This window comes from Poecilia formosa, unplaced genomic scaffold, assembly GCF_000485575.1.
Source record: "Poecilia formosa unplaced genomic scaffold, Poecilia_formosa-5.1.2 Scaffold15, whole genome shotgun sequence".
NCBI classification, from domain to species: Eukaryota; Metazoa; Chordata; class Actinopteri; order Cyprinodontiformes; family Poeciliidae; genus Poecilia; species Poecilia formosa.
This window is the reverse complement of record NW_006799954.1, coordinates 4,168,309-4,183,254: the sequence shown is the minus strand read 5'-3', so window position 1 is coordinate 4,183,254 and position 14,946 is coordinate 4,168,309. Positions and strand designations below refer to the sequence as shown.

The following is a 14,946-nucleotide window of genomic DNA, read 5'->3' as shown; positions in this document are numbered from 1 at the left end:
AATTGTCTATTTCACAATATTTCTAATTAAATCTGTTAATAATGTTTTGTAATTCATTTAATATGTTTGTCATGTCTGAATTAAAACAGAAGTGGTCTTAGGAACGTTCAACTGTATGATGATATTTATCAAAACTATCTTTCAAAAGCTCTACCGGTCTACATCTTGATTTCCTGACCAACAGACAACACATGCATTTCAGTTTGTGTGAAACATGAAAGTGATTGACAGTTTTCATTTTGTTTTCATGGACTTTATGTTCACTGCTACTGTTTCTTGCTCTTTAACTGACGAAATCAATCAAAACTCAGAAGTGAGTTGATGTAGTTGCTGTAGATGAAAATGTTATTTGTTTCTCGTATGAGGACGTCATTAAATCATAATTCGGAAAAACCTTTGCTTATTATTAAACTGGCCAAACCTCCGGCGGTAATGTTAATTATTAGTACTGATTATTTATAAGGTGGCCTGTCTTTTTTGAGAGCTTCCCTTCACTGAATCAGTGTTTTATAAACACTGATCAGCCAGAACATTAAGAACACTGAATGACAAGTTGATTACTGTAATATTGCTCATCTCATTACCATGGAAAGGTTTGCATAGAAAACCCACATCTTAGCATTTACTAGGATGCTCCATTGACACTTGCTGCCCACCCACCTTCCATCCTCACTAGGATGCATCACTGAAAAATATACAGCTTAGGATGGGTGAATCATAAGATTGTAATATTGGATTGAACTAAGTAGTCATAATGCTATTAGTGTATAGCAATATGTGTATTTTTATGATTGCTTAAGGTTTAAATGGAAAAGTGGAGCTCGTTACAATCTGCTCAATATGGCCCCTTTCAGAAATGCTTTAGTGTGAAGGCATCAGTTTGTGTTTGTGGAAAACATTTAAAAGAGATATTGTTTCAGTAAATATGACATACGTCTTGGTGCCTTGAGGAGCTCCAGCAGCAGCAGGAGGTCTAACTGCAGTCATTCGAGTTCTCTTTTCACTTCAATTTCCAGTCTGCCTCCTGGTTCTTTCAGCAGCCATAGGAACACTTGGACACAGATTGGTAATGTTAAGAATCTAGGGGGGGAAAAAATCCCATTGCTGTTGCATTTAGCTATGATAACCTAGCTAGCAATGTGAACTCCTACTAAAAGTTAAAATGCATGCATGTCACAGTCTGTTCTTTACTTTTTCTGATTTAATTGATTCATCTACATTGCAGACACACGGTTTACGTTCGGAACAGCTGACAAGAATTTGATTTAAAGATCATTCTGATGCTTTTAATACAGTTATCAGTCTTGGAAACATAAAACCCACTGCAAACACAGACAATATTCTCAGCTGAATACCAGACACCCCTTTATCATTTCATACTGGTGTAGTTTTGGTCATTACCCAGTTTTCTTATTTTTGCAGAGCCATTTGCTGAGGGCATTCTGCACAGAATTTTGATTCATATCCAACAGAGTAGCAGCTTCTTTAAAATTCAATGGAAGTGATTTTCTATATGCTACCTGTAGTGAAATGGTTGACTGGTTGTCTTTTTTATTTTTTGTTTAAATCTGCCAAGGTAGTAAGTTTTGGATTGATGTTTGGTCATAAACTTGGCATAGTCTTTTTAGAACTGATGTCTCTTAGAGGGAATGAAGCTCCCACCACACTGGTATTGGATCCTGTACACTTGTGTACAGTGATCTAGAGCTCACTAAGCTACTCGTTTGAGTACATGCACATGATATTGGATCGCTACCCGATGCTTGTACTGGCATCAGTACATCCCTAATAAAAAGGAAATGTGGTATAATACGAGGTTTTCAGAAAATTAGACTTTAGCACTGACATTACCATTTATATTGATAAACTAAAAAGTACATTGGTTTTGATCTAGAGCTCACCAATTATTTCAATATTCTGGAAGAAAAGTATATGAAACATGCTAAGCCAAAATATTACCAAAGCAGCTAAGAATTGAGTTTTAACAAAATATTCATTCTCTTATTAAATTCTATAGATTGTTATTTTAAATAGTTTGTTGTACATTACTAAATCCTTCACAGCTTTCTCCTACTGATGTCTCCGTCCAGATTCAAATGTGAAGCTAAAAGATGGACACTTTTTTTTTTTTTTGATAAACTGCCTTTAATTAATCTGTCTAATACTCTGCACTCAATAAGGAGAAAACGAGATAATTCTGGAGTGTTCCTGGCACTACAGAGAGACGAGTTCCTGTGACTTAAACCTCTACCTCCAGGGTGCTCTTCACACATGACCTCAACACTTAGGGCGCTATGATCAAATAGACGCTGGTGGGAATGGATTCTCTTAAGTACCTGTTAAGTGCATTTTGCTAAGGAAGTAACAGAAGTTAAAATACAGTTAGTGTTAAAAAAGACAATGCACTCTTCCTTAATGCAATGGTCTGCACTCAGGCTATATGGACTTTTAAGTGTGAGCATATATACGTTGGTCCAGCCTACAAGAGAGGGGGGGCATCATTTCCAGATTTTTATTTTTTTTTTCCACAAAAATAACGTAGTGGTATGTCAAAGAAAAAGTCTACTTAGAAGATGTACTTAAATTGTAGAGTATTTCCAATTTAAAACTGTCCAGCCATGTTGTGTTTAATGTAGTAAAGAAAACTGCCTGGCTGCTAGGGCGGTACCTGGCTGGGCTTAACGATATTAGAGAACCCTCAAGGTGCCTGGAAGTCTTTTCTATATCAGCAAAGCTGATCACCAGGAGGGAAGATTGGTCGACTGGAGACTAATCCGGAAATTTACCACAATGATTGTGCAGCTGCTGGGGCCAAATCCTGCTGGATCTTTGTGCTGACACTAGTTCTTGTCGAGGTTAATAAAAACCAATATAATCTTAACCAAATTCCTCAAACTTGGCATGCGTGTACTCATTAGCTAAATTATCTCGGTATGCGTTGCAGTTTTGATCCTTGTTTTGACTGTCCACTTTCAGTTTTCACCACTCACCAGAAAAAAGTGTACAATGATTTTAACATGCTAGTTAGTGATCTATTTATTGTACTTTCATATAAATGTTTTGAAATGTGTTTTTACAGACTTACTTGTATAAAGAGCCTTGAAAAGGCATTTATGTGCTATAAACTTTTCAGAGTTTGTTTTAACAAGAATGAAGCATAACTATAAAGCTAATCAGATTGCTTTGTGGTGCTAGAGGATTAATTTATATAAAATAAATGAAAGCTGTGCAACAAAAATGACTAACACCATAGGCACAGATACGTGATTCAACAGTTGTAAAGAATTCCATAGACTGTTCAGTTTATATCATGTACCTAATGCCACTAAAAGGTACTGCTCCAACGATCTGAGGGAATGTTCATACAGATAAAAAGCAGAAAGAGAAAAGACAAATAAGAGTTTTCAAACTGGATTTGTAAATAACGAAGGCGCTGAAGAGAAGCCAAAGTTGGTGAATTGTAGTCACGTTTAACAGTTCCCAATTTTATTCCAGTCCAAATGAGCTTATAAAGAACCACAGATAAAAAGTTTAGTTTCTAGACATGCAAAGTATGCAGAGACACAGACAGTCATAAAGACTTGCAGAAAATTGTGGTCCTTCATATTCTGCACATCAATTCAGGGGAGCTGAACCCAAACGCAAGACCCCTTTTAGTTTCCATTTATAAACAGAGAATTTTTAAAAATATGTATCCTTTTTTTTCTCCTCTTCTCAATTACGCATTACTGTTTTGTTCTATTGAATAAAACTTTCAAGGCAGTGTTAAAAAACGAAATATAAAGGGAGACGTGCAAAAAAACAAAAAAAGAAAATCAGAATAATGTTATTTTCAAACAAAGTGTTTGTGGTTTTCACACAAACCACATTCATTTAGCTGTTGTGTCAACCACAGTGGGTTTGTGATTAGGAAAGTAGAACCAGATTATCATATGAACTCTGCTCTCCCTCTCCCCTCTGCAGCATGTCTCAGGAGACGATGCAGGAAGTCTTCCTCATTCGCACTCCAACTCTTGCATTAAGGCAATTGCTAAATAACATTGCAGATGTAGAAGTCATTGTTGTGTCCTTACTGTGGTGGCGTTCATTTCGCCTTGATGCACAACTTCAGAAGAAGTATAAAATTCTGCTTTACTTTACCCCACCTTATTTTCTTGTAATTTCTGCTGGCTCCCATTGCAGGACTGGTTGGGGGGGGGGGAGAAGTTGAGCAGATGCAGGTGGATGTATATTTATGAGGGGGATGTGTATTTCAGGGCGAAGCAGCGCGTTGTGAAAGGTGACCTTGTTAGATAAAAGGAGGGCTCGAAAGCCAAATGATGAAAGAGAGGGGGATCATCCTGGGCTCATTAATGTGGATTTGAAGGTCAGGTAATTATAACAATAGATGTGTGGGCCGGCTTTGGCATCTGGTTTTGTTGCTTTGTTATGGCGGTGACAAGCGTGCGGAGGAGAGGGATTAATCACGGTGACACCACCTTGTTGTCACTTCGATACATTCTGACATCATAACATAAAGCGCTGCGGTTCTTGAAGAAAGGTGTGAAAACTATTTATTTCCAACCACAAGCAGTAAACGTTGTCCAGTTGAAAGCATAATTTTTATATGCATATTAGTCTTTTTCAGTTTTTATTTTATTTTTTTATTTATTTTTTTATTGATTTTCCTTCCAAAATCAACTTGTGAAAAATGTTTCCCAGGCTGATTAAATTTATTGGAAATGTTGATGTAATGGCGGTAAAAGATCTTGTTTTTGTCTCAGTGTGATGTAATAGGAATTATAGTACTGGGATAAACTCCTTCTAGTCCACTGGTGAGGTTTTATCACTACAGTGCTTAACCATGCACACTTCAAAACATTTTCAGATTTATACTCTTGCAATATTACTTAATTTTTGCACGAGATTCACGCGCAATATTAGTGTCACTTGTCACTAAAGCCTTAAAAAAAGAGCACACATTAAATATTTTATCAGTAGCAAATCTTTTATTTTGACTGCTTGGATCAAGATGATGCTCAGGTGATTATGAATATATTTGTTATTGAGATGTTAGCTTATCCACCCGCTATATTTGAGTGTGATATTTTCCTCGTTTGTTTGAGTCACAGTTGCATCACTGTGAGTAAATCTGCTTCTGTGATGATGCCAGCTCTCCCACTAGTTTGTCTGGCTCAGTCGGTCTCCTCGGGGGCCGCTAAAAGCAATAAAGAACAAAAAAATGCCAACGAGTATTATCAGGCAGGGCTGCATGTGTGGTGTGACATGCATTTTTAATGTGCAACAAATAAGAAATGCTATTGATGCTGCTCCTCTCTCGTTTCTCAGCTGATGGCTCATTTAAGTTTTATTTCTATTTGTTGGAATTTCAGCCGAGACAAATGGCGAAGCGGTCCCTCGTCATTAGAGGTTAGAATTACTTCAATAAAAAGCCGAGCTCCTAAAACATTAGATGTCTCACTCCAGGTATCAAATTCTAGCTCCAATCGCTCCATTTGGTGTGTTAGGTGCAATGTGTGCAGGATGTTGTGTGTACATTTGTATGTCTGGTGAAAAGTCACACAATCTCAGGGCTTGTTAAGACAACCGTTGGAGTGGAAAAACGTGTGTGTCTGTTTTTTTTTTTGGTTTGAAGGAAAGAAGAGAGCTGGAAGCACAGGACAATGTTCCCCTGGAAACAAAACCCCCGAAAAAGAACAAAGCTTTCATCAACTGACTGGCTGAACTTCAACATACTGACCTTACCTGTTAGACAAAAAAAACAATAAAAATATTGAACAACCTTTGCCAGTCCAGTCTTTAAATTATTATCCGTTAGTTTTCAGAACCATTTCTTTATTGTTGTAAAGTTTCATTGATATGCATGTTATGTTTATTTTACTTCCTGCCAATACAATTGCTGTAAAGCTTGCAAGTTTAGTCAGTTTACGACTACGAAATTTCATACTGGCAGTAACTGAAATTATGCAATATACAAAATAACCATTCAGGGATCATAGATTTCTGGCTGTTTTTTGTAAATCCTTAGCCTGCTGAATTTTGTTTCTGAACTGTAAATTAAGCAGCAAAAATAATCGCATGATAAAACACCTTTTAGTCTAAAATTTGTGGAGTCCCCATTATCTGCTGAAGCCCTTGCCATCTTTATGCTTCCCCAGACTTGCTTTGACATTTTACTGAAGCTCAGCATGGCTAACACTGTGTTCTTCCTTCAGTCTCTACTACACTATAGAGGGTGTCAGCTCAACTTGATAGTGATTGAGAAACTTCCTAATTCTGGTCTTTGTCTGTTGATGCAGATCAGATTGGTTTAGGCTTGTTAATTTATTTTTTTTAAAATGAAATGTTAGTTCAGATGAAATGCATTAAATTTGGTCAGATGTAGGAAGGCTGCTAGCATCACACCATAGTGGCACTTCTGGTACCTTTTAAGAAAAAAAAAAAATATTGCACCAAGATTTTTTATAGTTTAGAAGCAGAGCAGGAAATCTGCACCAGAATTTTGTATTAGTTTCTCTTCCTTTCCTTTTTATCCCAGAGTCACAGCAGAGTGTACTCTGAGCTGACTGAGAAGCACGCTGTGGATGAGGCATGTGCATTTGACGAAGGAAAAGGTTCAGTTAAGTGGCACAGACCAGAAGGTAGACAGCAGATCTGTTTACTGCCTTGAGGTTTTGTGGTTATGCACTAGAGCTTTCCAGTTAACAAGCATGATCTAAGGATGAGCTGACAACGCCAAACACGCAGCAGTGATCGAATCCTAAGTGCTCTCTGTGCTAACACAATTGAGGCATGTAAGCCCTTTGTTTGAATGATTTGAAGATATCGTGGCACAGTAAGATGATTTGGAGATTTAAGTCAGGCTACAGCATATTCTCCATATGGCCACAATAAAAAGAAACGCCCCTGTCACAGTCATGGATTAACATTCTGCTATTTTGCTTGATTTGAAGAGTTACAACAGTGGTATCTAGTTTCTCTCCCTAACATTCAGTGTTTAAAGGGGAGACAGGAACTTGTTCTCCTCACAGTGACTGTGCTGGCATGAGTTTGATGGACCAACAAGTCCTTACTGTCCCCAGGCAATCTGGGGAGCATTTCCACTGAGATTTATGACCCGTGCTGTGGTTACCACAGGGATGATGCCACAACACACAGTTACAAGTTAAAGCCTACTCTGCCGGCTTCCCACTTTCCTCTCATTAACTGGGTCATTGCAACGCTTCAAGGCTTAGCTTTGTTGCTAAAGAAATATTTAAGTTCAGAACTCTCGTATACTGCTTTATTTTGTTTAATGCAATGGGCTGTATTTAGTTTTTGTTGAGGAGAAGATGTGGTTTGGCCTGTGTTTAAAAAAAAAAGAAGAAGTTTAAATCCATCTTGGGGGCAGACCCTAAAAGAGCGTGGTAAACTCAAAAGTCCGTTAACCATTTATTCCAAGAGACAGCTCCACATGTGGACACTCAGCCACTAGAAGAAATAGATAATGGTCTTCTGCTACTAATTGTTCACTCTCCCATTGCTTTCCTAAAGGCATAAATGTGTTGATCCCACACAAGATGCTCAGTCTGAGCCCAAGGCGAGCAAAACGGCACGGAAAGCTGCTTTATAATTAATACACACAGTATAAAATATTGATTGTGAGAAGGATGTGGCCAAATATGGATTCTTTTTTTGTTTGGATTTGCACCAAGGATAATAACCAGGTATTGTTTCGTTCTTGAGGAGAAGCAAATCTGCATTCGATTTCAGATTTTTATGTCTTCTCTGATGGTCTGTCTGTCTGTTGAGGAAGTAAAAAGTCAACACATCGCTCTTTAATGTGATCTAAACCTCAATTAAAAAGAAAACAGCAAATCTTTTAAAAGAAGATAAATACTATTTGTCACAATGATATGGTTGTATAAATGTGTACTAATTACTGGAGACTTTGCTTTCAGAACTAACCACCACATTCGAAAGAACATTAAAGAGGAGTCAGTATATACTGATTAATTATGGTCACTGGTGTAGTTTGTTGGACCTGGTATTTTCTCAGTTGCATCTCATTACAGAAGCTATGGTCTGCATAAAACTTTCAAAGCATAAAAGGGATCTCACTGTTGAAAGATGTAAGTCAGGAGAAGGGGTGAACGAATGAGATACACCATAGAACACAGTGCAGAAAGACGCCATCCAGTCGAGTAAATGTGGTATGACACTGACATGACCACAAACTGGACTTTGATCCAAAATCGATGAAAAATCTCTAAGAAAAGAGTTATGAAGGCAGATACAGCTATCTCCCATCCATTCATTTATATTGGCTAGAAGATAATATGCCAAGATAATGTGCCTTAAACACTTTTTGAAATTTCTTTATAGCATTTTTGGACTATAATTCCCATTCCATTAAAGAAATGCCTCAGCAAAGTTTTAGCTTGAGACGTGTTCCTTAAAAGTTCTATTTATTTTATTATCGAGTTGTACAGGTTATAGGCCAAATAAAATTCTTAAAATGTGTTATTTTTATGTGCTACAGAAACTTGGTGTCTTAATAGGAGAAAACAGACATTTCCACTGTAGGTGGGTTGAGTGCACAGATTCTGTGGGTTGGATAAACACTCTCTGCTTACCATCGTTTTGTTCTATAAGACTAGCCACCACTGCTTGTTTTGTTTTGATCATTAAAGGTGAGGTAACAGCAAGAAGTGCACATTTTTAGGTTATTTTTTTTTTCTGTTTTCATTCCTATTAAAAAGCCACAACAATGAAGTAAGCATGTCTCTCCTATTGACAAAAAAACATACCCAATCATAAGCAGATAGAAATCCTCTTATATCTTAACACCAAGCTCAACCTTTACCCTGCTATCACCATGCTGCCTTGCATACATATACATGCAGAAGAGTTGTGTCTGATTAGCAACCACATCTCAGATCTCTGATTAGGTGTGGAGTAAATGAAGTGCCCCCCTCTGGCATGCATTTCCATAATGTCAGGTAATTAAACCCCAGTGTTTTAATAGCTCAGGAATAAGGAAGGCTCCCCATGAGACCAGACAATGATGATAGATGATGTTGAAAAACAGTATGCCGCTGGCTTGGGTTTGAGCTGACTTTGAAAATGTTGGATTTTACTGAAAATACAAATGTGCCATAAAGTTTGATGTTTAGGACAACGCCTAAGCAGAAATTCAATATATTTCAGTTTTGTATCAGTGCGGAACCGTTTAACACGAAGAATTCAATTTTTTGTTCTGTTATTGTACAACAAACAATTTGCAATAGAGATGATGTGGTATCCTCCTCCACCTTTTTACAGCTAGAGTGTTTTTTTTCCCCCTCTCTCCTCGAAAAAGGAGGTGGCAATTATCAGGTCATCATGCTATCTTGCTATAGCAAAAATTTATAATAATATTAAAAGGATTTTTTTTTTTTTCTTAACAATTCTTGACATGTCTCTCGAATAAAAAGAAAAGAGTCAGATTTTTCCAGGAAATTTACCACTCTCATTTACACAGAGTTGTTCGGGAATGCATGCACATTTGAGCTATGTGCTCTTTGTTGATGGCTGACAGATTCCAGAGCTAAACAAAGGCTGCGAGAGCATGAGTGTCTTTTTTATCACAGAAAAACCTGGAGAGGTGCTATTGTAAACATGACAGTGGATTGTCAGTACATCCCTGTTTGAGTTGTTGCTTTATGTGTGTGTGTGAGTTGTCATACTGTATGTGCGCACAAAGACCACACAGATGCGCAACAAAAGCCCTTTGATGAATAAAAAAAACCTGCTGTAGGAAGGTTTTCTTTGTCAGGCCCACTCATATTTGTGGGTCTGAAATGAGAATAATGCTTCCACAGAATCCAACAGAAGCAGATTTGAACTCCAGATGTCACTTCCTTTATGTAAATTAGGCTCTAAAAACACTAATAAATAAGGACTTCTTTGGTAATGGCTCATGGTTATTATGTGTTGCTGGGGCAAAAAAGACAAGCATTTTTGACTAAATAAGCTTTTGAACAGGGCTGATGCTGCAGCTCTATCTGAAGATAATTAATCGGATGTTGTGAAAAACCATTCTTTTAATCTCTGATGTATGAACTACACTTCAAGCGTTACTGCTACCTACTTTGAATTTCATAAAATAACAGATGTACCTTAAAAGTCTTTTAATCTTTCTTGCCGTATGTGAAAACGGATTACTCAAGCCAAAAGAAAAAAAAAAAAATATGGGTTAATTTTTAATGATGCTCTACTTGGGTTTCTTCTTGCAGAAATGGTATGTTATGTGTCATTCATTAATGTCTGCCAAGGGATGATAAGTGTCTGTGAGCTGAACTTTCTTGTATTTGCTTTGCTTTGCAGATGTATCAGATCAAAGAACTGAGCCTTATTAATAAATGCCACAATCATTTTAGTAATGGATGCCTTTTCACTGAAGCATGTTTTATGCTCCTTATACATAAGGTTCATATTACCTTTCAGCAAAATACATGCAACTGCTATTTTAAGTAATATAGACATTTTTGTGCTGAGCACAACTAATGTGGTAGGAAAAGAAAAGCCTCACTCATAATTCACTGTCAAAGAATGACACATTAGCTGCCAAATGGCTGAAGTAGTTGTTCAACTAAGCCACTTTCACACACAATAAAGCATTTTGTACATTCGAGATGTGACAAACTATTGGCTCATATTCATGTAACAATTGTTGGAAGGTAGGAAGCATCAAAATACAAACACTTGTTTTGTTTGGAGCAGCTCGTGAAATGTTTGATTGATTGTAGATTCAATTGAAAAACAAACTGTTTTTGCCTGTTTTTAAATTATTTTCACCCTTTCCATCTCAGAGTATTTGTTGATTTTTTGTTGTTTGTTTTTTTGTTTTCCTTTTACAATTGGTAAAGTATAATCTGACAATCTTTTCTACTAGGTTAAATAAATTATACTGTGGAAAAAAAATGTAAATGGACATTTTATGGATTTGAAACATTGCTCTGATGTTATTGAAATGATACTGAAAAAGTCTTATTGATATTTGGGCACTTGTTCATATGCGTATTGACTTTCTCTTTTCTCCTCTCATTTCAGCAAACACCAGTCTTCTGGGAGGAGGCGGAGGTGAGTAATATTAACATTTAAATATATTTAATGTGTGTACATAGTTCCTTCTGTGTATGAATAGACCAGCCTAAAATGTTGTATTGCTCATTTAGAGAACTTCACAAATATTTTGCAATGTATTTATTTATTTATTTTTTGCCTATTGTAAATCTAACTAAATGTTCTGTTAGATCAAAATATTACAGCGCTTTGCAGAGTAACCTTGCTCTGTGCCACTGAGAGGTGGTCATTACTTTAGCAGCCTGCCAAAGAGCATTATCATCAAAGCAAGGAAGCAAACCCAAGGCAGCCAACTGTGGTGTGAGAATAATGGGGAGGCAAGAAGGGGGTTCCTGCCCACTCTTCTATCTTCTTTCCTTCTTCTTTCTATGACGTTAGACATTTTTCGTGACATGATTGAGATAATAATTCTTCCCCACTTTGACAATAGATCTGGATAAAATGCTCTAGGTTAAAAATGGAATGATAATTTTTATCCCCACAGGGGATTTTTTATCATATGTGGAAATAATGTGATCTGCTTCAGTCTTGTGTATCCTATCGACAGTGCAGAGCACCAGAGTTAATCAGCCATTTTCTTTGTTAAACATCAGCAGAGTATCTAGTTAGGATTTGACTGCTAATAGCTAAATTTTAGAGCTTTCTTCTTCAATGCTATGTAACTATTTAGCTGTGTAGGTTATATAGCTATGTTAGCTATGTACTTAACTATGTCATTTACTGTGGTAGCAAACTGGTTAGGTTGCTATTTAGTTATCTTAATCGCTATGTGACTATTTTTGCTGTAAAGCTTATTTTCTTACGCACTACCTCTCAGTCTCGCTGGCTGTCTACCTATTTTCTTGGTGAGTAGGCATAGACAGTTTAAGTATCTAGCCAGGTTTCCTGCTTGCCTACCTAGCTTTTAATTATCTTGCTCTCTAGAATGTTGTCCAGGCATTCAGCTAGCTAACTCGTAGTCTATCTTTATGCCTAACTGGCTGCATAGCCATGTAGCTATTTAGCTTTTTGCAATCATGTTTACTGTTGCTGCTTTTGCCATCAAGCTGTTGTCTTGCTTGCTATTTAGCTTATGATCTAGTACCATTGTTCACTGCTTTAGCTATCTTGCTTGTGCTTTGGCTTGCTTTTTTTAAGGTTTTGTTGACTCCTTTATTTGACAGTTGTCAGATAGGAAAGTGGGTTGTGAGAACAGGAAGACATGTGGCAAAGGTCATCGGACCGGAATTCGAACCAGTGACAGCCGCATCAAGGATTAAGGCCTCCATACATGGGTTGTGCTTTACTCCTAAGCCACGACCACATCCCATCTCTTTCCACATTTGACAGGCTTTATGGAAAAAAAAAAAAAACAACTTTAAGAAACATGTTCAGTACAACAGAAAATAAGCTGAAAATAAATACTGTTACTTTCATGGCAATTAATAATTTATTTGTTTGTGTTTATTAAGACCTACCACATGGCAAATATGAATTATTACAGACAAAGGCTGAGCAGAGAAGAACTTCAAAGCCTCAGCATAGTTTAATGCTCAGTGCACATGCTGTCAGAGACATGAAGCTTCTCGCTTCTCATCATGCTCCTTGGAGTGGGCCTTATCTTGTTTGATAGATGGTTAAGGGTGCTTGCTTGCAGTGCGGCTTCAAAATCTGTCACTCACAAGAAGAGACCCTCAGCATACGACTACTTTAAGAATTTCTGTGATTGAGAGCGAAGGTCACAAACATACATCTCCATTACCAAGCTAGGCCCTCCAAAACAGGGTACACTGTTTTCCTGATTGGTGTCTGTCTCTGCTGCGGTCAGATCTCAGTATTGATTTGCCATGTACAGAGAAACAAAACAAGGCAATTTTCTTTTCTATTAGGTTCTCATTACCGTCGCATTGTGGAATATCACCTTTTTACAGTTTCTCAAATCCGTGTTGTCGATTGATCCAGTTTCTTCTTCAACTAATAATAGGTGTTGGGGTTTTCCTGATTGCTCTGTTTCAAAACAGTATCGGCAAATATCAAGCTGAATTTATAGTTGTCAACACTGGAACGTGAGATCCTTTGTTTCAATTAATGTCATACTTTGCAAGGAAACATTTTCACCTGATTGAGACCTGCAGCTGTGCTTATTAACGCCTGAGGAATTCTAATTGTAGCTGCAGACCTTTTTTTTTCTCCAGACCAAGCGTCTTTTCAGTTTTAACTGACTTCAGGTAATGCCTTTCCTGCTACATAACTAGCACAAAACACAAGGTTTGTTAACTCATAAATGCTGACGCTCGTACTTCTTTCAATAATAATCAGCAAGACAGGTTGCAGAATTACATTTTTTTTACTGCTTTCTAAAATCATTTGTAGTAATGTTATGCTAGTTGGTTATGCTAATTAGAAACAGAAACAGTCATCTGACTGAGTTAAAATGTTATGTTTCTTTAGAAAGAACCTGTACCACCTTGATTGTATCAGCACAAGGCCCTAAGAGGTTTAGTTATTTTCAGTGTCTTTTCCACTTAAAGGTGCCTACAAACTAGACAAAATTGTTGTCTCTGTTGCCCTGCCCAGCCCCTCTACCTCTATCTGTGGCTTGGCATGTGAAGACCTCCTGCCTTGGTGGCAGAGAGGATCGATGGGAAGAGGAGATGTGCTCTCATATAGGGTCCTCCTTATCTCCCAGCTGTCTTCTCTGGGCTCTAAAGAGGGCCAGTTTCACAGCAGGATGATCCATCATGCTGGCCTCACACACCTGAGCTGTGCTTGTTTTCTCATAGCTATGGAGGTGGGCCTCCTGCCAGGAAGTGAAAACTGGACAAAGCTTTTACTCTGGTTACCTTTGTGCCTAGACCCCTTTTTTCCCATACTTTTTAAATATAGACATGTTGGTTTGGGCATGATTTTTCAACTTACTTGATTCCATAAATGACAATCTAAATTGTAAGTGGAATTATTTTAAGGATCAAACATCTTAAATGGAACATTTTACTACGTTCAAGTCATTTTTCTTATGAAGAATTATTTCAGACATGAACTTGGAGAATGGGAAGTTATTCTTTTGGAATATTGCAGGCAACATTAAACTTGATCATTACCTCGACCTCGTTTGATGATTTGTCTGCTGCTGCCTGCCGTTAAAAGGTAGCCAGAAAGGTGACACCCAGGCAGATCATTTATCGCACTATGTAATGTGTTTTATAGATGCATTGGGCTTTTTCAGAATTTCAATTTAAAATGTGTTAGAGCCTGTCACAAGTGCACTATTGCCGGTACCATGGGCTTCCCTCTCTCTTTACAGTAAATGCAGTGCACTATATTATCGGCTTCACCATCTAGATTCTACTGTCTTTATAGTGGAGAGTTATGAGGGGTTCATTTACATACACTTTAAATTGCAAAAGCAGACGCTGGGCCAAGCGGTCACAAGAAGGAACAGATTCAGAGTGGGACATGAGCCAGAACAAGTTTTGAGCAAGCGTGTGCGGGATTTAAACACATATGAACATATAAACTGACACTTGTTCCGCATTGTGCTTAGATTAGTGGCACAAATATAACACCAAAATTATCAGTTTCGCAATATGTACGGATCCAACCAGAAGGATGTTTTTTTTTTTGAGTAAAACTCACTCTGTATCTCGCTCGGAAAAATGTTACGCTGGATGAGTTTTGCAGCTCACAGATGCAATGTATATCAGATATTTGTGTGACAGAATTTATGCAAATCCAACTCAAATTTAGCAGCAACGATTCAATAATATTACCTGATCTCATGCTGCGATGTGCAGATGCTCTGTCTGCACTGACGAAGATTTACTCACCTCATAAATATTAAACTAAAGCTGCAGCGAAAAT

General features: G+C 37.5%; 1 protein-coding gene across 1 annotated transcript in view; it reads left to right on the top strand.

The window, feature by feature from the left end:
* The window catches only part of macrod2 (mono-ADP ribosylhydrolase 2), a 479,923-nt gene that overhangs the window by 123,644 nt on the left and 341,333 nt on the right, over positions 1 to 14,946 (top strand). The window contains exon 4 of the mRNA XM_007546309.2: positions 11,074 to 11,103. Coding sequence (XP_007546371.1) covers positions 11,074 to 11,103 — 30 coding nt within the window. The remainder of the gene's footprint in view (positions 1 to 11,073; positions 11,104 to 14,946) is intronic.